Source organism: Electrona antarctica (genome assembly GCF_951216825.1).
Source record: "Electrona antarctica genome assembly, contig: scaffold_193, whole genome shotgun sequence".
Classification (NCBI taxonomy): domain Eukaryota; kingdom Metazoa; phylum Chordata; class Actinopteri; order Myctophiformes; family Myctophidae; genus Electrona; species Electrona antarctica.
In genome coordinates, this window is record NW_027637563.1 from 209,764 (window position 1) to 231,870 (window position 22,107).

Below are 22,107 nucleotides of genomic sequence, written 5' to 3' on the forward strand. Positions count from 1 at the left end.
GGGGTGCAGGAAAGACATGGCCGCTTTTACTCTGAAACCCACCCCCCCCGGAAACAATCCGGGAAAAAAACGGAGAAATAGTGTGCTTTACATTGTTAGCTTACATTGCTATCGTTTTAATTCATACGATATATGATCCAAAAAGCGTCCATATTTTGAACGAGAGGCGGATGAGCAGAAATGAAGCACGTAGTACAGTATATCCATCAGCTCAAAACCACGGAGAGCTTAGTATATCCATCAGCTCAAAACCACGGAGAGCGCCCTGGATTAGCAGATACGAGGCATTCTTTCTGCCGCGCTAACAGCTAAGTCAACGGTAAGCTAATATGGGCGTAGAGCGCGAAGGACGGTGGCCGAGAATATTCAGAATATTCTTCTCTCACCTGGTATCATTGAGGATGCGCTAGGACGTGTACACACGTCCAATGCATCCCTCGATTGGATTCCCTACGGACGTGTGGCCAAGTCCTACGGACGGAAACGGTTAAAAGGGGCAGGGGCTGAAGCCCCCTTTGATGTCTGTGTGTGCACATCTCTGATATAGTGTACAATTCAGTATTTAAGTCAGACGTCATTTTGTAGTGCTACGTTACGTCCGGGTCCAAGTGGCACCAGCTCCCGTCTGCATCTCATTGTAAATAGAATATCTAAACGCGTGAATCTTTTTACAATGACGTTATTTTTCAGAAAGGAAGCCATTGAGGGTTGGTTGTTTTCGTCTCAGATTTAGTCCGACGGAGCGTCACAGTATAACTCTATGGGGACACAAAAGCGTATATGGGGACACAAAAGTAGGACCCGGAAGTATCTCACGTGCTCGCGCTCACGTCACAGCTAAAATACTGAATAGTAGGGAGTTAAACAGTTTACGATTCACCCTTTCTCAAGTCCCGCCCATGGTTCTGCCCCTCTTCGCACCCATTGGTTGCCGTTTCGTGGTTGGACAAAAAAATCCGTTCTCTCCATCCACTACCATTGAAATAACAGGTTTTTCAGTTGCTTCGTATTGATGTTCTGATTTTAAACTTGGTGTCAGTGAAAAGGAACATCACAGGTGCAGCTCACTGAGCATCATCATGTTTGTTTCTAAACAAAATAGAAAATTCAACACACAAGGCGGAACCAGGGCGGGACAAGGCAGAAAGAGCCTGCTGGTTGGTCAGCCAGGGACCAATCAGAAGGCTGGCAGCCTGCTGGTTGGTCAGTCAGAGACCAATCAGAAGGCAGAATGACAAAGGGTGAAATATCATCTGTATTTCTGATGAACTGAGTACAACGGACCACAATATAAACAATGTGTTGTTTAGCAGCATAACCTTTGACTGTTAAGCATTCATTCAATCAATCAATCAATCAATCAATCAACCAACCATAGGTTGATGTGTGATACGACATGATCAGTTTTGAAATCAAAAGGTGAGGAAACTCCTTGGCACATTTTTTATTGCACAAATTGTTTTTTTGTTTTATTTGTTTAACTACTTTTACGATATTAAATGTCTATGTACAGTCCTCCTTTATAGTGGAACACATTAAAGTAAATGACATGTAAACAAGTAATCAACGTAAGTAAAGATGTTCATGAATATTCATGTCTGGTCAATTCTAAATATTTAACCCATTCTGGGCGGGAACCCCTTTTGGTGTCTGAAGCATGTTATACTTTAGCTATTGAAAAATAGCAGATCTACAAGCTCGTGAAAGTGTGGCGCAAATCTTTGAATATATTCTTTCAGTGAACGTTTTCATATCTTTGCTTCTGGGAGGGGGGGGGGGTCCCTGGAACAACATATTTTCAGATGGGGTTCGGCGGCCAATTACATATATTTTTGGGGGTCCTTGATATGGAAATGTTTGAGAACCACTGATATAGAAACACAAGGGTTTTTCAGAAAACTGTCAGGAGTTAGAAGACATTTGTAGAATCTCTAAATGGGTCCATGTTAAGTGTCTCTCTGTGTATGGACCCACACCCACCAGTCTGGGTTTCGTCGACTAAAACCCAAGACGAAAAATGTTCGTCGACTACCTTTTTTCACTGACGGAAACTACATGGAAACTAAATGAAAACGAATCTATGAGGACTAAAACTAAGACTAAATATGTTGACAATTTCTTTTTGAATCTGATCTCGGGTCAAAATGGGTTAGACATGAACTACAACCCAAGGGTTAATTCCATTGATAAAATGGTGACAAAGGACGTTTAACAGAATGGTGATCAACACTCGCTGACTAGACGTTTAACAGAATGGTGATCAATACTCGCTGACTAGACGTTTAACAAAATGGTGATCAATACTCGCTGACTAGACCTTAAACAGAATGCAATCAAAAGTTGTAACTAAAGGGTTTTCCCCCCTGCATGAGTCTTCATGTGTGTTTTTAGATTATCTATGCGGCCGCAGCCTTTGCCACAAACTGCACAAGTAAAGGGTTTCTCCCCGGTATGCGTCCTCATGTGTCTCTTCAGGAGGTCACTCTTACTGAATCTTTGCTCGCAGACTTTACAACTAAAGGGTTTCTCCCCAGTATGAGTCCTCATGTGTTCTTTCAGATCGCGCATTAGACCGCAGCCTTTGCCACAAACTGAGCAAGTGAAGGGTTTTTCCCCGGTGTGAGTCCTCATGTGTTGCTTCAGACTGCTCATTTGACTGCAGCCCTTGCCGCACACGGAACAAGTAAATGGCTTCTCGCCTGTGTGTGTCCTCATGTGCTGCTTTAAGGTGTCCATTCGACTGCAGCTCTTGCTACAGATTATACAAGTGAAGGGCTTTTCCCCTGTGTGCGTCCGCATGTGGGACTTCAGATGAACGGTTTGGCCAAAGCCTTTCCCACAAACCGAGCAGGTAAAGGGCTTCTCCCCCGTGTGGGTCATGGTGTGCGTCTTCAGATGTCCACTTTGAGTGAACATTTTGCCACAAACTTTACAACTAAAGCTTTTCTTAGTCGCGCTTGACGACGACGTCGACGATTTGGGGTCGTGAGGCTGCCTGTCGCTCAAGGACAAGTTCAAGGCGGTCTGCTCCTGCCTGCTCTCCCACTCCTCGCTGTCCTCTGTGTCAGATTGGGGAGCGTGTGAAGAGGAGGGCAGCTGCTGCTGCTGCGATGGAACCCAGTAATCTACGTACGCTCGTGTTTTCATGTGTTCATGGGTCGAGGTGCTGGCCAGAGCCTCTGGCTCTCCGTTCTCATCATCATCATCATCGTAATCTTCATCTTCACTTTTCACCGTTAGCGTCAGTGTTGAGCCGTCTTCCTCCTCGGCTGGTCTCAGCGGCATCTCCTCCTGTTCCTCTTTAATGTGAGGAGGTTCCTCCTGGACCAGACTGGAGCACCTCTCCTGCTGCTGAGGGGGAACGTCCTCTCTACACGCAGGGTCTAGGCAGGAGAGAGAGAGAGAGAGAGAGAGAACATGACATGTTTGACAAAAAACTACATTCACACACCGATGGCGGAGGAAACCATGCAAGGCACCAACCAGCACATCGGGAGAACAATCAGGGGTTCAGAGTCTTGCTCAAGGACACTTCGACACTAACTCTGGGGGAGCCCACAGGGATCGGACCGGGAACCTTGGGGTTCAACCTCGAAACCGAGCAGCAAAACTCACTTACCAAACTGCAACAATTCAAACAGCGGAGACTTACCTTTCCAACATGCGACGGTAAGACTTACCTTTCCAACATGCGACGGTAAGACTTACCTTTCCAACATGCGACGGTAAGACTTACCTTTCCAATATGCGACGGTAAGACTTACCTTTCCAACATGCGACGGTAAGACTTACCTTTCCAACATGCGACGGTAAGACTTACCTTTCCAACATGCGACGGTAAGTGGACGGTAATGCGACTTGGTTCATGAAATAAGTAACTTAACATCATTGGAACAATCATCGGCCCCTTTCAACTTAAATGTGACCCCGACGACCCCCTTGTGTATGAACTAGGGGGCCAGTTAGTGAACTAGGGGGCCAGTTGGTGAACTAGGGGGCCAGTTGGTGAACTAGGGGGCCAGTTGGTGAACTAGGGGGCCAGTTGGTGAACTAGGGGGCCAGTTAGTGAACTAGGGGGCCAGTTGGTGAACTAGGGGGCCAGTTGGTGAACTAGGGGGCCAGTTGGTGAACTAGGGGGCCAGTTGGTGAACTAGGGGGCCAGTTAGTGAACTAGGGGGGCCAGTTAGTGAACTAGGGGGCCAGTTAGTGAACTAGGGGGCCAGTTAGTGTGAAGATGATTTAACACAATCTACCCTCCGGTTCAGAACTGGAGATGGGTTCCTGTATGAAAAGGTTAGTTGGCCTTCATTGGCCAAGAGACGAGAAGGTCCAAGACATAGACGGTTCATGAATAGAAGGTCCATGAATAGAAGGTCCATGAATAGAAGGTCCATGAATAGAAGGTCCATGCGTGAAGAAGGTCCATGCGTGCAAATAGAATATAGGTACAAGCATTCCTTTGTCCCTCCGTCAATCACACTCCTTAACAGAGTCCTTGCAGAGGGCAGACAGGGTAGGGGTCGAAGGTTATGAGGTGATGTTCTTCCTCTTTTGCACTAGGTATGTTGGTGTGTCGTTTTTTAATGTTGTACGGGTCACTGTGTGCCTTTGTTGTCTTGTATTGTGTATTGTTTTGTATTGTACTGTATTGTATCTGTATGCTGCAGGGCGGGTCCTTGGGGTCCAAGACGAATTTCTCCCTTGGGAGACAAAATAAAGAAACCTTGAACCTTGAGAACAACACTGCACCGTTTTTGAGTGGTGTAAACCACTCCTACAACTGGCTTTGTTAGTCTGTCTGTCTGTCTGTGCAGAAAAAATGAGCATGGTTGCTACGGTCACCCAGTTCACCCGGGTGTGATTTCACTCCTCTGCATAGGGAGGAGCTCCCTATGCGGGAGCTCCTCCCTATGCGGGAGCTAACTATTTCCGTAGACAACGCCCTGGTAAAGTCTGTCCCAACAGCCAGGAACCTTGGTGTTGTCCTGGACAGTCAGCTCTCGTTCAAAACTCACATCACAGCTGTCACTCAATCCTGTAGGTTCACACTCTATAACATACGACGAATTAGACCGTTCCTCACCCAGGAATCATCCCAGCTCCTAATCCAGACAACAGTCCTGTCAAAACTTGACTATTGTAACTCTCTCCTTACTGGCCTACCGGCATGTGCACTGAAGCCTCTCCAACTGATCCAAAATGCCGCAGCTCGCTTGGTTTGATTGATTGATTGATTGAAGAATTTATTAACAGTTTGCAGAATTACAGTACATTTCAAGCACAAACTCAATACAAAGGCTGTTAACTGTGAGTGGACGACCCAATTAAGCATTACACTTGTTTCCAACAGGGTCCACCATGTTCAAATCATCAAAACATTTAGAGACGTACAAATAGACACTTCTATAGACAGAACAGGAATTCATCAAAAAAGAATTCATCAAAAAGGAGGTAAAAAGGGAAAAGAAATATATACAGTGAGGGGAAAAAAGGGGGGGGCGGGGGGGGGGGGATTCAGATTTTACGGGGGCCAGTTTCGAATTGCAGCCATCCGTAGGTGCCCTTTGAGAGCGGTTTTGAAGGAGTCAAGGGATTCGCATGTCTTAATGACAGTTGGTAGGGCGTTCCACATTTTGGTGGCATAGGAGCGAAAAGAATTTAGTCCCTTGTTTGTGCCGAATCTGGGTTGTACATGGTTTGTTGCACTCCCTCTGGTGTTGTGGGTGTGGACTTCGTTAACATTAAGGAAGTATCTAGACAGGTACATGGGTATCTTGGTGGTGTATCGAATCTTGTGGACCAGACCCATTGCAAGATGCTGTACTCTGTCGTCGACCCTAAGCCATTCCAGCCTGTCGAAGTGGGCAGGGGTGAGGTGGGTTCGGGGGGCTAGATCAAGTAGGAGCCTGACCAGTTTGTTTTGGGAAGTCTGGAGCCTGGTTTTAAGGGCCTTTGAGGTGCTGTGGTACCAGGAGGTGCATGCATAGTCAAAGAAACCTTGTACAAGGGCTCCTGTTAAGGTCTTCAAGGTGTTTTTGTTGACCAGTGAGGAGATCCTGTAGAGGAATCTTGTTCTATGGTTGACTTTTTTGATTACGTTGGTGGCCATTTTATCACCGGAAAGATTAGCCTCCAGGATGGAACCTAGGTAGGTAATTTCATCTTTACGTGTGATAACATTGTCACCCACTCTAACCAAGAAGCCATTTGCCTTGCTGAGATTACTAATAGAGCCAAAGAGAATGGATTCAGTTTTTCCCAGGTGTAAAGATAGTTTGTTATCAGCGAGCCAGGTGCAGATTCTACCGAGTTCAGAGCTGAGGGCATTTTCAACCTGCAGTTTGTCCCTGTCCGAGACCAGCAGTGCTGAGTCATCTGCGAACAGGAACAAGTTGCAGTCACAGGCTGAAGTCATGTCGTTTACATATATTAGGAACAGTAGAGGCCCTAGTATGCTTCCTTGTGGAACGCCACAGCTCACTGGACAGTGTTCCGTTCACTTCCACCATCTGTTCTCTCCCCTCCAGGTAGGATTGCATCCAGCTCACTGATGTGCTATCGAAACCAATTGCTTTTAGCTTGTTAACCAGTATGGAGTGGTTCACGGTGTCAAAAGCCTTTTGGAGGTCCAGCATGACCATGCCGCAGTATTTGCCAGCGTCCACCTCTTGTTTGATGTGGTCGCTCAAATAGAGGAGGCATGTGTCAGTGGAGTGGGATGTTCTGAAGCCAGATTGGAACTCGTACAATAATTTATTAGTGGCAAGATACTTTTCAACCTGTTCATAGACTATTTTTTCCATCACTTTCGAGATGGAACTAAGAATAGAAATAGGGCGGTAGTTGCCGGGGTCTAATTTACTCCCTTTCTTGTGCAAGGGGGTTACTTTGGCCAGTTTGAAATCTTGGGGGACCTGTCCTTGTTTGATGGAGAGGTTTACTATGTGGGTGATGATTGGAGCTATAGAGATGGCTGAGTCTCTGAGAAATTTGGAGGGAATGTTGTCATGGCCTGTGGCCTTGTGGGGTTGGAGGGCACTCAGTTTCTTAATTACCTCATCAGTTGTTACCATAACTAGTTTAAAATCGTCTTTACAAACACCTAGGTTTTTGTAGAAGGTTGTAATGTGCTCTACACCAAAGAGCCCAGAGTGGGAGGGCAGTTTGTTAACCAGAGTTGTTGATATGTTTGTAAAGAAGATATTCAAGTAGTTGGCCACATCAAGGTTGTCAGTGATGAGAGTGTTGTCAGATTTGATGTTTATGTTCGAAAATCTGGTTTTTAGTTTCTGACCATAGCTTAGTTGATTGTTTAGTAGCTTCCAGAGCTCATGAGGATTGTTTTTGTTTTCCTCAGCTTTATCATTAATGAAGTTACTTTTAGCTGATTTGGTCATGGCAGTTACACTGTTTCGTAGTTTGATTCGTTGTGTATTTAGGTTGTTCAAACGAGCTTGGCGAACACTGTCGAAGCGCTTGGCTAGCTTTGACTTGCATTTTAGAACTTCAGAGCATTTTTTGTCTCTGGCTTTCATTGCAGCCAGTATGTCCGAATTCATCCATGGTTCCGAGCGGGTTTTGCCCCTGGTGGTTCTCAAAGGAGCCATGTAGTTCAGTACTGATGTAAATTTGGTTTTGAAGCCAAGCCAAGCTTCTTCGACAAGTGTGCTTTTAAGCTCATCGGACCAATCCAGACTCTCCAATACTTGGTTAAAGACCTCACTAGAGTAGGTTTTGAGGTCCCTTGATATGACTGTTTTGTGGCAGCCGGTCTTAAGTTTTTGTATTTTGCGGGTACAGAATATCATAAAATGATCACTAAGCCCACATACAATAACCCCTTTCTTGGAGATTCTGGATTTGTCCGAGGACAGAATGAGATCAATGACAGTTTGAGTAGAATCACACAACAGTTTGAGTAGAATCACTCAAACTGGTCTTCAACCAGCCAAAATTCTCACATGTCTCCCCCCTGCTCCGCTCCCTGCACTGGCTCCCGGTCGCTGCCCGCACAGAATACAAAACTCTGATGTTGGCATTTAAAGCAACCAAAGGTATGGCTCCCCCATATCTTGCCAGCATGATTGAACCCTACAAACCCTCCCGCGCACTCAGATCAGCCAACGCAGGGAAGCTGGAAGTACCCTCACTAAAAACGCCGGGACAACACTCCACACTTCTCCCTTCTGGCCCCAAAACTGTGGAATGCACCTCCCGTTGCAATCAGAACTGCAGCATCACTCCCGATCTTCCGCCGTAGTCTGAAAACCCACCTTTTCAGAGTCCATCATGGCCCATAGCACTTACCCTACCCCCCTTAGACACTTCTTAGACTTCTTAGACTTATATAGCATTTGAAACGGACTTATAGCATGTCATGTAGACAGCACAATAAGTGCATTGTATGTAGTCATAGCACTTCATAGTATATATGTACAGCATAGTATAGCATATATGTATAGTTTATATGTATAGTGTCATTATATAGATATGTTCTAGTTATAGTTTATATGTATAGTGTAATTATATAGATATTTTCTAGTCACGTTCTTAGCTTACGCATGTTTCGCGATAAATGCATTTTACATATGTGATGTATTCCCATGCTTTTTGTTCTTGCTTAATGTAAGTCGCTCTGGATTAAGAGCGTCAACTACCGTATGTTAGAAATCCCCTTTGTGAATTCTGAATTGGGTAAAACAGCCTTTCAGTACCATGCACCTCACATGTGGAACTGTCTAACAACTGTCTCAATCTGTCTAACAACTGTCTCAATCTGTCTAACAACTGTCTCAATCTGTCTAACAACTGTCTAACAACTGTCTCAATCTGTCTAACAACTGTCTCAATCTGTCTAACAACTGTCTCAATCTGTCTAACAACTGTCTAACAACTGTCTCAATGGAGGCTGATGGAGAACAGAGTGCCCCCTGGAGGCTGATGGAGAACATGTGGAACTGTCTAACAACTCAATCTTAAAACTGAACAACTTGATTTCACTTGAACGTTTTCAAATACTTGTAAGGATCCATCTGAGATCTGGCTGTACTGTGTTCCCTCTGAATTGTTTCTTAACCTGTAATGTATCTGATGTGTTATATTGTATGTTATGTGTTACTGTAATCAGGGCTTTATTGGAAAAGAGAGCTTGCTCTCAACTGACCTCCCTGAATAAATAAAGGTTAAAGAAAGAAAAAGAAAAAAGGTCTTTCCTAAATCTGGAGGGAGTGCATTCCACAGAGTAGTGGCTGGAGGGAGTGCATTCCACAGAGTAGTGGCTGGAGGGAGTGCATTCGACAGAGTGGTGGCTGGAGGGAGTGCATTCCACAGAGTAGTGGCTGGAGGGAGTGCATTCCACAGAGTAGTGGCTGGAGGGAGTGCATTCCACAGAGTGGTGGCTGGAGGGAGTGCATTCCACAGAGTAGTGGCTGGAGGGAGTGCATTCCACAGAGTGGTGGCTGGAGGGAGTGCATTCCACAGAGTAGTGGCTGGAGGGAGTGCATTCCACAGAGTAGTGGCTGGAGGGTGTGCATTCCACAGAGTAGTGGCTGGAGGGAGTGCATTCCACAGAGTAGTGGCTGGAGGGTGTGCATTCCACAGAGTAGTGGCTGGAGGGAGTGCATTCCACAGAGTAGTGGCTAAGTAGTAAAAGGTCATAGTGTCTCCTTTAACTCATTCTGGGCGGGAACCCCTTGTGGTGTTTTAAACTAAGCATTATGTTACGCTTTAGCTATCGAAAAATAGCAGATCTACAAGCTCGTAGCGCGGCACTCGCTTGTAGGTCTGCTATTTTTTGACAAATCGTGAAAATGTGGCACAGATCTTTGAATATATATTCTTTCAGAGCGAATGTTTTTAACTCAAATCTTTGCTTCTGAGAGGGGGGTTCCTGGAACAACATATTTTCAGATGGGGGGGTCGGCGGCCAAATACAGATAATAAAAGGTCCTTGACATGAAATATTGAGCACCACTGATACAGAAACATGAGGTATTTCAGAAAACTGTCAGCATTTTGACCTGAGGACGATTCTACAAAAAATGTCTTCTAAACCCAGAGACAGCTTTCTGAAAAAACCCATGTTTCTATATCAGTGGTTCTCAAACAATTTCCTGTCAAGGACCCCCAAAAATCATACTATAATTCTGACAATGTCTGAATGTGTGCGTGTCTGTCAGAAAAACCGCCATATCTCCTCACTGCTTGTGCCAATCACTCCCACTTTTCACACAGGCATTGACCATAATAATATGGAGGTCGATTTTACACATTAATGATTAATATTGAATGTATTAGTGAATTAAAAATGCGAAAATGTGCAGTCCCCCCTGCGGGGGGGGGGCAATATCTCACAACGGGTAAGGGCTAGTATATGTAATTGGCCGCCGACCTCCATCTGAAAATATGGTGTTCCAGGGACCCCCCCCCCTTACAGAAGCAAAGATTTGAGTTAAAAACGCTCGCTCTGAAAGAATCAAAGATTTGCGCCACATTTTCACAACTTTTCAAAAATGTCCGATCTACAAGCTCGTACATCTGCTATTTTTCAACAGCTAAAGCGTAACATAATGTTTAACCCATTTTGGGCGGGAACCCCTTTTGGTGTTAGCATTATGTTATGCTTTAGCCATTGAAAAATAACAGCTCTACAAGCTCATAGCGCGCCACTCTGAACTTGTAGGTCTGCTATTTTTGAAAAATCGAAGAACGGCGGACATAGAAACATAGGCTTTTTCAGAAAACTGTCAGGATGTAGAAGACATTTTTAGAATCTGATCTCAGGTCAGAATGGATTAAAACACCAAAAGGGGTTCCCGTTCCAGAATGGGTTAAACTGGTACCATCGCTTGTCATAGTGTCGAAAAAATCGAGCGCCCCCTGGAGGCTGATGGAGAACAGAGCGCCCCCTGGAGGCTGATGGAGAACAGAGCGCCCCCTGGAGGCTGATGGAGAACAGAGCGCCCCCTGGAGGCTGATGGAGAACAGAGAGCCTCCTGGAGGCTGATGGAGAACAGAGCGCCCCCTGGAGGCTGATGGAGAACAGAGAGCCTCCTGGAGGCTGATGGAGAACAGAGCGCCCCCTGGAGGCTGATGGAGAACAGAGAGCCTCCTGGAGGCTGATGGAGAACAGAGCGCCCCCTGGAGGCTGATGGAGAACAGAGAGCCTCCTGGAGGCTGATGGAGAACAGAGCGCCCCCTGGAGGCTGATGGAGAACAGAGCACCCCCCGGAGGCTAATGGAGAACAGAGCGCCCCCTGGAGGCTGATGGAGAACAGAGCGCCCCCTGGAGGCTGATGGAGAACAGAGAGCCTCCTGGAGGCTGATGGAGAACAGAGCACCCCCCGGAGGCTGATGGAGAACAGAGCGCCCCCTGGAGGCTGATGGAGAACAGAGCCACAGCACACACGTTGAGATGTACTGCTCTGGCCCTGTGCTATTCCTCTGCGGAGTATGAGAGATCAACCCATGCCAAAAAACTAGACTCAGCGTTGAACAACACCTGCCGCTTGATAACTGGTTGAACAACACCTGCCGCTTGATAACTGGTTGAACAACACCTGCCGCTTGATAACTGGTTGAACAACACCTGCCGCTTGATAACTGGTTGAACAACACCTGCCGCTTGATAACTGGTTGAACAACACCTGCCGCTTGATAACTGGTTGAACAACACCTGCCGCTTGATAACTGGTTGCTTGAAGCCTACCAACGTGAACAACCTACGTCTCCTCGCTGGCATTGCCCCTGCAGATGTGAGACGGGAAGCCACCAGCCGAGTGGAGATGACAAAAGCTACCAGCGACGAACGCCACCTCCTTCATGGACACGAACCCCCGGCCCAACGACTGAAGTCAAGGAGAAGCTTCCTCAGCCATGTCCAGCCCCTAACAACATCTCGGGAAGAAACCAGACTCCAGCTATGGACAACAACGCTTGAGAATGACCCCCGTCCTATTGACATGGGAATCCCCCCCTCTGAAGACCTCCCTTCTGGCTCAGAAGCACCATGGGTCCGGTGGAAGACTCTCAACCGCCTGAGAACAGGAACGGGGCGATCAAAAGCTGCTATGGCCAGATGGGGCTACAAAACCGGCCCAACCATCTGTGAATGTGGAGAAGAGGACCATACGATGCAGCACTGCCTTGTCTGTCCTCTACTACCCAACCATACGATGCAGCACTGCCTTGTCTGTCCTCTACTACCCAACCATACGATGCAGCACTGCCTTGTCTGTCCTCTACTACCCAAACCTTGCAGCTTAAAAGATCTCGCAGAGTTCAACAATAATGCAAAAGACATGGGAAACTGTCATCTAACCTGACCTAACATGCTTCAAAGACACGAAAAGAAGAAGAAGAATGCATTAATCGATCATTCACATCCCTAATTCCATCGGATGAGCTGCTGTAACCCAAGGGGCCAGTGAGGCTATTCAACGTTGAAGCTCTGGGCCCTAGTTGTAGGAGGAGGGACTACAGGCGGACCCGTGTATTCATGACCGGGAAACCCCGTGCAGCTGGGCTTTAACATGTAGGACCATCATTCCCTACGTCACCTCGGACCTCAAATTTGAGGTCCGGAGGAGGTACTTCCGGCAGTCTTCCGGGTGCTTCAAAACGCCACTGAGCAACTTCCACTGACATGAATAGCTGGGGGGGGCGGAGCTTCGTGCCAGTTCAGTCTCTATCCTTTTATATACTCTATGCTGTAACCCGGTCTTAAAGTGTAAAGGAGACACAGGACGGGAGTTATATCTATAGACTTATAACATGTAACTAAGGAGTTATATCTATAGACTAGGAGTTATATCTATAGACTAGGAGTTATATCTATAGACTAGGAGTTATATCTATAGACTAGGGGTTATATCTATAGACTAGGAGTTATATCTATAGACTTATAACATGTAACTAAGGAGTTATATCTATAGACTAGGAGTTATATCTATAGACTAGGAGTTATATCTATAGACTAGGAGTTATATCTATAGACTAGGAGTTATATCTATAGACTTATAACATGTAACTAAGGAGTTATATCTATAGACTAGGAGTTATATCTATAGACTAGGAGTTATATCTATAGACTAGGAGTTATATCTATAGACTTATAACATGTAACTAAGGAGTTATATCTATAGACTAGGAGTTATATCTATAGACTAGGAGTTATATCTATAGACTTATAACATGTAACTAAGGAGTTATATCTATAGACTAGGAGTTATATCTATAGACTAGGAGTTATATCTATAGACTTATAACATGTAACTAAGGAGTTATATCTATAGACTAGGAGTTATATCTATAGACTTATAACATGTAACTAAGGAGTTATATCTATAGACTAGTTATATCTATGGACTAGTTATATCTATAGACTTAACATCTATAACATGTAACTAAGGAGTTATATCTATAGACTTATAACATGTAACTAAGGAGGTATATCTATAGACTTATAACATGTAACTAAGGAGGTATGTTTGGTGATCGGCCGGGTATGTATGTATGTATGTATGTATGTATGTATGTATGTATGTATGTATGTATGTATGTATTAAAATAGGCAACAGCATGCTCTATTGCACTGGCCTAAAAGTGGGTCCTTAAAAACTGCTTCAACATTCTGAGATTTATATTTGGTTTATTGGCCACCAGATGGCATAGCTTATAAAGTCTAAGCGTATGTATGTATGTATGTATGTATGTATGTATGTATGTATGTATGTATGTATGTATGTATGTATTTAAAAGGGGGGCTTTTTTGTAAAATCCCAGCCTACAATACCTTCATATATTTAAAATCCAAAGTAAGGTTACCAGTGAAAGGAACCTGCCTATTCACTGGGGACTATGCAAGGCAGAGGCGTCCACCCCACTGAGGAACCTGCCTATTCACTGGGGACTATGCAAGGCAGAGGCGTCCACCCCACTGAGGAACCTGCCTATTCACTGGGGACTATGCAAGGCAGAGGCGTCCACCCCCCTGAGGAACCTGCCTATTCACTGGGGACTATGCAAGGCAGAGGCGTCCACCCCACTGAGGAACCTGCCTATTCACTGGGGACTATGCAAGGCAGAGGCGTCCACCCCACTGAGGAACCTGCCTATTCACTGGGGACTATGCAAGGCAGAGGCGTCCACCCCCCTGAGGAACCTGCCTATTCACTGGGGACTATGCAAGGCAGAGGCGTCCACCCCCCTGAGGAACCTGCCTATTCACTGGGGACTATGCAAGGCAGAGGCGTCCACCCCACTGAGGAACCTGCCTATTCACTGGGGACTATGCAAGGCAGAGGCGTCCACCCCACTGAGGAACCTGCCTATTCACTGGGGACTATGCAAGGCAGAGGCGTCCACCCCCCTGAGGAACCTGCCTATTCACTGGGGACTATGCAAGGCAGAGGCGTCCACCCCACTGAGGAACCTGCCTATTCACTGGGGACTATGCAAGGCAGAGGCGTCCACCCCCCTGAGGAACCTGCCTATTCACTGGGGACTATGCAAGGCAGAGGCGTCCACCCCCCTGAGGAACCTGCCTATTCACTGGGGACTATGCAAGGCAGAGGCGTCCACCCCCCTGAGGAACCTGCCTATTCACTGGGGACTATGCAAGGCAGAGGCGTCCACCCCACTGAGGAACCTGCCTATTCACTGGGGACTATGCAAGGCAGAGGCGTCCACCCCACTGAGGAACCTGCCTATTCACTGGGGACTATGCAAGGCAGAGGCGTCCACCCCACTGAGGAACCTGCCTATTCACTGGGGACTATGCAAGGCAGAGGCGTCCACCCCCCTGAGGAACCTGCCTATTCACTGGGGACTATGCAAGGCAGAGGCGTCCACCCCACTGAGGAACCTGCCTATTCACTGGGGACTATGCAAGGCAGAGGCGTCCACCCCACTGAGGAACCTGCCTATTCACTGGGGACTATGCAAGGCAGAGGCGTCCACCCCCCTGAGGAACCTGCCTATTCACTGGGGACTATGCAAGGCAGAGGCGTCCACCCCCCTGAGGAACCTGCCTATTCACTGGGGACTATGCAAGGCAGAGGCGTCCACCCCACTGAGGAACCTGCCTATTCACTGGGGACTATGCAAGGCAGAGGCGTCCACCCCACTGAGGAACCTGCCTATTCACTGGGGACTATGCAAGGCAGAGGCGTCCACCCCACTGAGGAACCTGCCTATTCACTGGGGACTATGCAAGGCAGAGGCGTCCACCCCCCTGAGGAACCTGCCTATTCACTGGGGACTATGCAAGGCAGAGGCGTCCACCCCCCTGAGGAACCTGCCTATTCACTGGGGACTATGCAAGGCAGAGGCGTCCACCCCCCTGAGGAACCTGCCTATTCACTGGGGACTATGCAAGGCAGAGGCGTCCACCCCCCTGAGGAACCTGCCTATTCACTGGGGACTATGCAAGGCAGAGGCGTCCACCCCACTGAGGAACCTGCCTATTCACTGGGGACTATGCAAGGCAGAGGCGTCCACCCCACTGAGGAACCTGCCTATTCACTGGGGACTATGCAAGGCAGAGGCGTCCACCCCACTGAGGAACCTGCCTATTCACTGGGGACTATGCAAGGCAGAGGCGTCCACCCCACTGAGGAACCTGCCTATTCACTGGGGACTATGCAAGGCAGAGGCGTCCACCCCACTGAGGAACCTGCCTATTCACTGGGGACTATGCAAGGCAGAGGCGTCCACCCCACTGAGGAACCTGCCTATTCACTGGGGACTATGCAAGGCAGAGGCGTCCACCCCCCTGAGGAACCTGCCTATTCACTGGGGACTATGCAAGGCAGAGGCGTCCACCCCCCTGAGGAACCTGCCTATTCACTGGGGACTATGCAAGGCAGAGGCGTCCACCCCACTGAGGAACCTGCCTATTCACTGGGGACTATGCAAGGCAGAGGCGTCCACCCCACTGAGGAACCTGCCTATTCACTGGGGACTATGCAAGGCAGAGGCGTCCACCCCACTGAGGAACCTGCCTATTCACTGGGGACTATGCAAGGCAGAGGCGTCCACCCCACTGAGGAACCTGCCTATTCACTGGGGACTATGCAAGGCAGAGGCGTCCACCCCACTGAGGAACCTGCCTATTCACTGGGGACTATGCAAGGCAGAGGCGTCCACCCCACTGAGGAACCTGCCTATTCACTGGGGACTATGCAAGGCAGAGGCGTCCACCCCACTGAGGAACCTGCCTATTCACTGGGGACTATGCAAGGCAGAGGCGTCCACCCCCCTGAGGAACCTGCCTATTCACTGGGGACTATGCAAGGCAGAGGCGTCCACCCCACTGAGGAACCTGCCTATTCACTGGGGACTATGCAAGGCAGAGGCGTCCACCCCCCTGAGGAACCTGCCTATTCACTGGGGACTATGCAAGGCAGAGGCGTCCACCCCACTGAGGAACCTGCCTATTCACTGGGGACTATGCAAGGCAGAGGCGTCCACCCCACTGAGGAACCTGCCTATTCACTGGGGACTATGCAAGGCAGAGGCGTCCACCCCACTGAGGAACCTGCCTATTCACTGGGGACTATGCAAGGCAGAGGCGTCCACCCCACTGAGGAACCTGCCTATTCACTGGGGACTATGCAAGGCAGAGGCGTCCACCCCACTGAGGAACCTGCCTATTCACTGGGGACTATGCAAGGCAGAGGCGTCCACCCCACTGAGGAACCTGCCTATTCACTGGGGACTATGCAAGGCAGAGGCGTCCACCCCACTGAGGAACCTGCCTATTCACTGGGGACTATGCAAGGCAGAGGCGTCCACCCCCCTGAGGAACCTGCCTATTCACTGGGGACTATGCAAGGCAGAGGCGTCCACCCCCCTGAGGAACCTGCCTATTCACTGGGGACTATGCAAGGCAGAGGCGTCCACCCCACTGAGGAACCTGCCTATTCACTGGGGACTATGCAAGGCAGAGGCGTCCACCCCACTGAGGAACCTGCCTATTCACTGGGGACTATGCAAGGCAGAGGCGTCCACCCCACTGAGGAACCTGCCTATTCACTGGGGACTATGCAAGGCAGAGGCGTCCACCCCACTGAGGAACCTGCCTATTCACTGGGGACTATGCAAGGCAGAGGCGTCCACCCCACTGAGGAACCTGCCTATTCACTGGGGACTATGCAAGGCAGAGGCGTCCACCCCACTGAGGAACCTGCCTATTCACTGGGGACTATGCAAGGCAGAGGCGTCCACCCCACTGAGGAACCTGCCTATTCACTGGGGACTATGCAAGGCAGAGGCGTCCACCCCACTGAGGAACCTGCCTATTCACTGGGGACTATGCAAGGCAGAGGCGTCCACCCCACTGAGGAACCTGCCTATTCACTGGGGACTATGCAAGGCAGAGGCGTCCACCCCACTGAGGAACCTGCCTATTCACTGGGGACTATGCAAGGCAGAGGCGTCCACCCCACTGAGGAACCTGCCTAGTCACTGGGGACTATGCAAGGCAGAGGCGTCCACCCCACTGAGGAACCTGCCTATTCACTGGGGACTATGCAAGGCAGAGGCGTCCACCCCACTGAGGAACCTGCCTATTCACTGGGGACTATGCAAGGCAGAGGCGTCCACCCCACTGAGGAACCTGCCTATTCACTGGGGACTATGCAAGGCAGAGGCGTCCACCCCCCTGAGTCCAAGTTAGACTAGACCAGCGGTTCCCAAAGTGGGTTCCGCGGACCCCTAGGGGTCCCCTAGGGGTACCCCTAGGGGACCCCTAGGGGACCGCAACGCATAGCCAGGGGGTACCCCTAGGGGACCGCAACGCATAGCCAGGGGGTACCCCTAGGGGACCCCTAGGGGTACCCCTAGGGGACCCCTAGGGGACCGCAGCGCATAGCCAGGGGGTAACCGGGACCCCTAGGGGACCGCAACGCATAGCCAGGGGGGACCCCTAGGGGTACCCCTAGGGGACCCCTAGGGGACCGCAGCGCATAGCCAGGGGGGACCCCTAGGGGACCGCAACGCATAGCCAGGGGGTTCCGCGGACCCCTAGGGGACCGCAACGCATAGCCAGGGGGTACCCAAAATAATTCCCAGGAAAAAAAAACATTAAAAGTCATTTCTGCCAAGTTGCGCAATAAATGTATTTTTTGTGTTGTTCATTGTGTTTCTCCCATTTGATTTACAACGGTAACCAGCCAATCAGAATCAAGTATTGGGACTGACTGTTTTAGAACAGAAAATCTAAAATGTGACCTCTGCCCGGGGGAGGGCGCCCACACCCGGCCATGCACTACCAACGAACTCCGGGGAGCACTTCCAGGGGGACCCGCGCTCCGTGGGTCCCCGAGTACCAACCTTTAAGCCATGGACACATGTGACACGTTGGTGAGCTCTGATTGGTTGGGAGAGAGGACACATGTGACACGTTGGTGAGCTCTGATTGGTTGGGAGAGAGGACATATGTGACACGTTGGTGAGCTCTGATTGGTTGGGAGAGACACATGTGACACGTTGGTGAGCTCTGATTGGTTGGGAGAGATTAGTACTGATATAAAGTGAACGTGTTGTTTTACCTGAGACAGCGCCACCTCTGGTCTTCCTGTGTAGTGACTCCTCCCATTCCTGTTTGATCCGTGGAGGACTGCAGCTCCTCTCTTCTTCTTCTTCTACACACAGGAAGGAGAGAAGAAGAACATCAAAGCTACATAAAATCACAAGACTGAAAATCTAATGACTTTTTTAATCATTATTTTTGAGTGGTGTAAACCACTCCTACAACTGGCTTTTTTGTGCAGAAAAAATTTGCATGGTTGCTATGTTCACCCTGTTGTAATGACGTAATGAAATCACACCCGGGTGAACAGGGTGAACATAGCAACCATGCTCATTTTTTCTGCACAAACAAAGCCAGGTAATGAAATCACACCCGGGTGTGATTTCATTACGTCAGACATGATTTCATTACGTCAGACAGACCTTACACCACTCAGTTCACACTTCACACGGGTGTGATTTTTTAGTTATGATCATTCTGTACCTATTAGCCCCATCCTATTAGCCCCATCCTATTAGCCCCATCCTATTAGCCCCATCCTATGCCCAGCTTTATCTGTTTGTATGACTTTTTCCCCCCCCATGCCAATAAAGCCCTTCTGATTGATACGATACATGACAGCGTAGTCACAGTGCATTCTGATTGATACGATACATGACAGCGTAGTCACAGTGCATTCTGATTGATACGATACATGACAGCGTAGTCACAGTGCATTCTGATTGATATGATACATGACAGCGTAGTCACAGTGCATTCTGATTGATATGATACATGACAGCGTAGTCACAGTGCATTCTGATTGATACGATACAGGACAGCGTAGTCACAGTGCATTCTGATTGATACGATACAGGACAGCGTAGTCACAGTGCATTCTGATTGATACGATACATGACAGCGTAGTCACAGTGCATTCTGATTGATACGATACATGACAGCGTAGTCACAGTGCATTCTGATTGATACGATACATGACAGCGTAGTCACAGTGCATTCTGATTGATACGATACAGGACAGCGTAGTCACAGTGCATTCCGATTCTAGAGGCAAATCCACTCCACCACTCTGTCCTCGCATCGAATCCTCTCCTCCTCGCTGGGGGCGGAGCTAGGGAGCGAGTGGAGGACGCGAGGGGAGTGAGCGAGTGTGAAAGTTGCGGTATTGGAATTTGGCTTAAGGGCCCAGGCAGCTAAATAAAACACTAAGGGTTGCCCACCTGCCCCTGGCAGCTAAATAAAACACTATGGGTCGCCCAACTGCCCCCTGGCAGCTAAATAAAACACTAAGTGTCGCCCACCTGCCCCTGGCAGCTAAATAAAACACTAAGGGTTGCCCACCTGACAATGGCAGCTAAATAAAACACTAAGGGTTGCCCACCTGGCCCTGGCAGCTAAATAAAACACTAAGGGTTGCCCACCTGCCCTGGCAGCTAAATAAAACACTAAGGGTTGCCCACCTGCCCTGGCAGCTAAATAAAACACTAAGGGTTGCCCACCTGCCCCTGGCAGCTAAATAAAACACTAAGGGTCGCCCACCTGCCCCCGTGCAGCTAAATAAAACACTAAGGGTTGCCCACCTGCCCCTGGCAGCTAAATAAAACACTAAGGGTTGCCCACCTGCCCCTGGCAGCTAAATAAAACACTAAGGGTTGCCCACCTGCCCCTGGCAGCTAAATAAAAAGCTAAGGGTTGCCCACCTGCCCCTGGCAGCTAAATAAAACACTAAGGGTTGTCCAGCGGGTTGCCCACCTGTCCCTGGCAGCTAAATAAAACACTAAGTGTTGCCCACCTGACAATGGAAGCTAAATAAAACACTAAGGGTTGCCCACCTGCCCCTGGCAGCTAAATACAAAGCTAAGGGTTGCCCACCTGCCCCTGGCAGCTAAATAAAACACTAAGGGTCGCCCAGCGGGTTGCCGACCTGTCCCTGGCAGCTAAATAAAACACCAAGGGTCGCCCAGCGGGTTGCCAACCTGTCCCTGGCAGCTAAATAAAACACTAAGGGTCGCCCAGAGGGTTGCCCACCTGCCCCTGGCAGCTACATAAAACACTAAGGGTCGCCCATCTGCCCCTGGCAGCTAAATAAAACACTAAGGGTTGCCCACCTGCCCCTGGCAGCTGAATAAAACACTAAGGGTTGCCCACCTGCCCCTGGCAGCTAAATAAAACACTAAGGGTCGCCCACCTGCCCCTGGCAGCTAAATGAAACACTAAGGGTTGCCCACCTGCCCCTGGCATCTAAATAAAACACTAAGGGTTGCCCACCTGCCCCTGGCAGCTAAATAAAACACTAAGGGTTGCCCACCTGCCCCTGGCAGCTAAATAAAACACTAAGGGTCGCCCACCTGCCCCTGGCAGCTAAATGAAACACTAAGCGTTGCCCACCTGCCCCTGGCAGCTAAATAAAACACTAAGGGTCGCCCACCTGCCCCTGGCAGCTAAATAAAACACAAAGGGTTGCCCACCTGCCCCTGGCAGCTAAATAAAACACTAAGGGTCGCCCACCTGCCCCTGGCAGCTAAATAAAACACTAAGGGTAGTTTAGTTTAATGTAACACACACACACACACACACACACACACACACACACACACACACACACACACACACACCTACCCGTCGTGTTGTCGCTGTGTTGAAGCGCCCCCACCAGGCTGCACATCCACTCCGCGGCCACACTGAGGCGCTCTACCAGAAGCGCTCTGACCACGCCGCTACTGTAATAAACGTCGACGTTAATAACGACGCGCTGCTCCTCCAGGACGCTCACTATCTCCTCCCCCAGTGACGTCATGCGCTCCTCGATGCACCTCCGGACCGACGACGAAATGGGACGAAATGTGTTGTTTTCGTCTCTCGTAGTTTTAGACATTGTGTCTGTTTTGTTGTTTAAATAAATAACGGCTCTTTGTTGTTGTTGAAAAACTACACCGCGCGAGCCTGTCTGACTGCTTCCGGGTCAGAGTCGACGCATGCGCACTAGAGACACGTTGGGTTTTGTTGCTGTCTTGTTGTTATTGCGCCCCCTGGCGGCCTGGAAGAGACGATGTCACTGTCACTGAATTATAACGAGATTGATTGAATACTTTATTACAGTGAGTGGTGAAAAAGTACTCACATGTATTAACTTGTTTTTCTTTTTTAAACATGTGTTTATAATTGTTCTTATTTGATAACAATTATTCACATAAAGGCTATGTTTAGTTTAGTTTAGTTTAGGTCATAGTCTCTTGAATAGTCACCTGGAATGTTTATAGTGTTAGTCTAGTTCTAGTGGACTAAATACCATAAGATTTTAGTCGACTAAATCTACAGGTTAGTCGACTAAAATGTGTTTTAGCGGGCCTTGATGCCGTCGTAATGGATGTTTTTACATTTGCTGAAAATAGCCGATCTGCAAGCTCACAACGCGTCGCGCTGCGACGCGTTGTGAGCTTGTAGATCGGCTATTTTCAGCATTCAGCTCTTGTCCACTAGTCCCTTCCTAACATTTTAGTCTAGTTTGTATTTGTTGACGAAATCGACAGTGTATTTAGTCTTAGTTTTAATCATCGTAGCTTAGTTTCCATTTC

General features: G+C 48.6%; 1 protein-coding gene across 2 annotated transcripts; it reads right to left on the reverse strand.

Moving 5' to 3' along the window:
* Window positions 1–1,429: 1,429 nt before the first annotated feature.
* Window positions 1,430–21,516, reverse strand: LOC306918827 (uncharacterized protein). 2 transcript variants are annotated; one of them, XM_079531683.1, is made up of 3 exons: window positions 21,152–21,515; window positions 18,552–18,644; window positions 1,430–3,383 (listed from the first exon to the last, which is right to left on the reverse strand). In XM_079531683.1, exons 1-3 carry the CDS (start codon window positions 21,405–21,407, stop codon window positions 2,347–2,349), a joined length of 1,386 nt encoding a protein of 461 aa, XP_079387809.1. In that variant the 5' UTR covers window positions 21,408–21,515; the 3' UTR covers window positions 1,430–2,346. The 2 variants fall into 2 exon arrangements, with proteins under 2 accessions (XP_079387809.1, XP_079387810.1); XM_079531684.1 differs by lacking the exon at window positions 18,552–18,644 and having other exon boundaries at window positions 21,152–21,516.
* Between the last annotated feature and the right edge of the window lie 591 nt (window positions 21,517–22,107).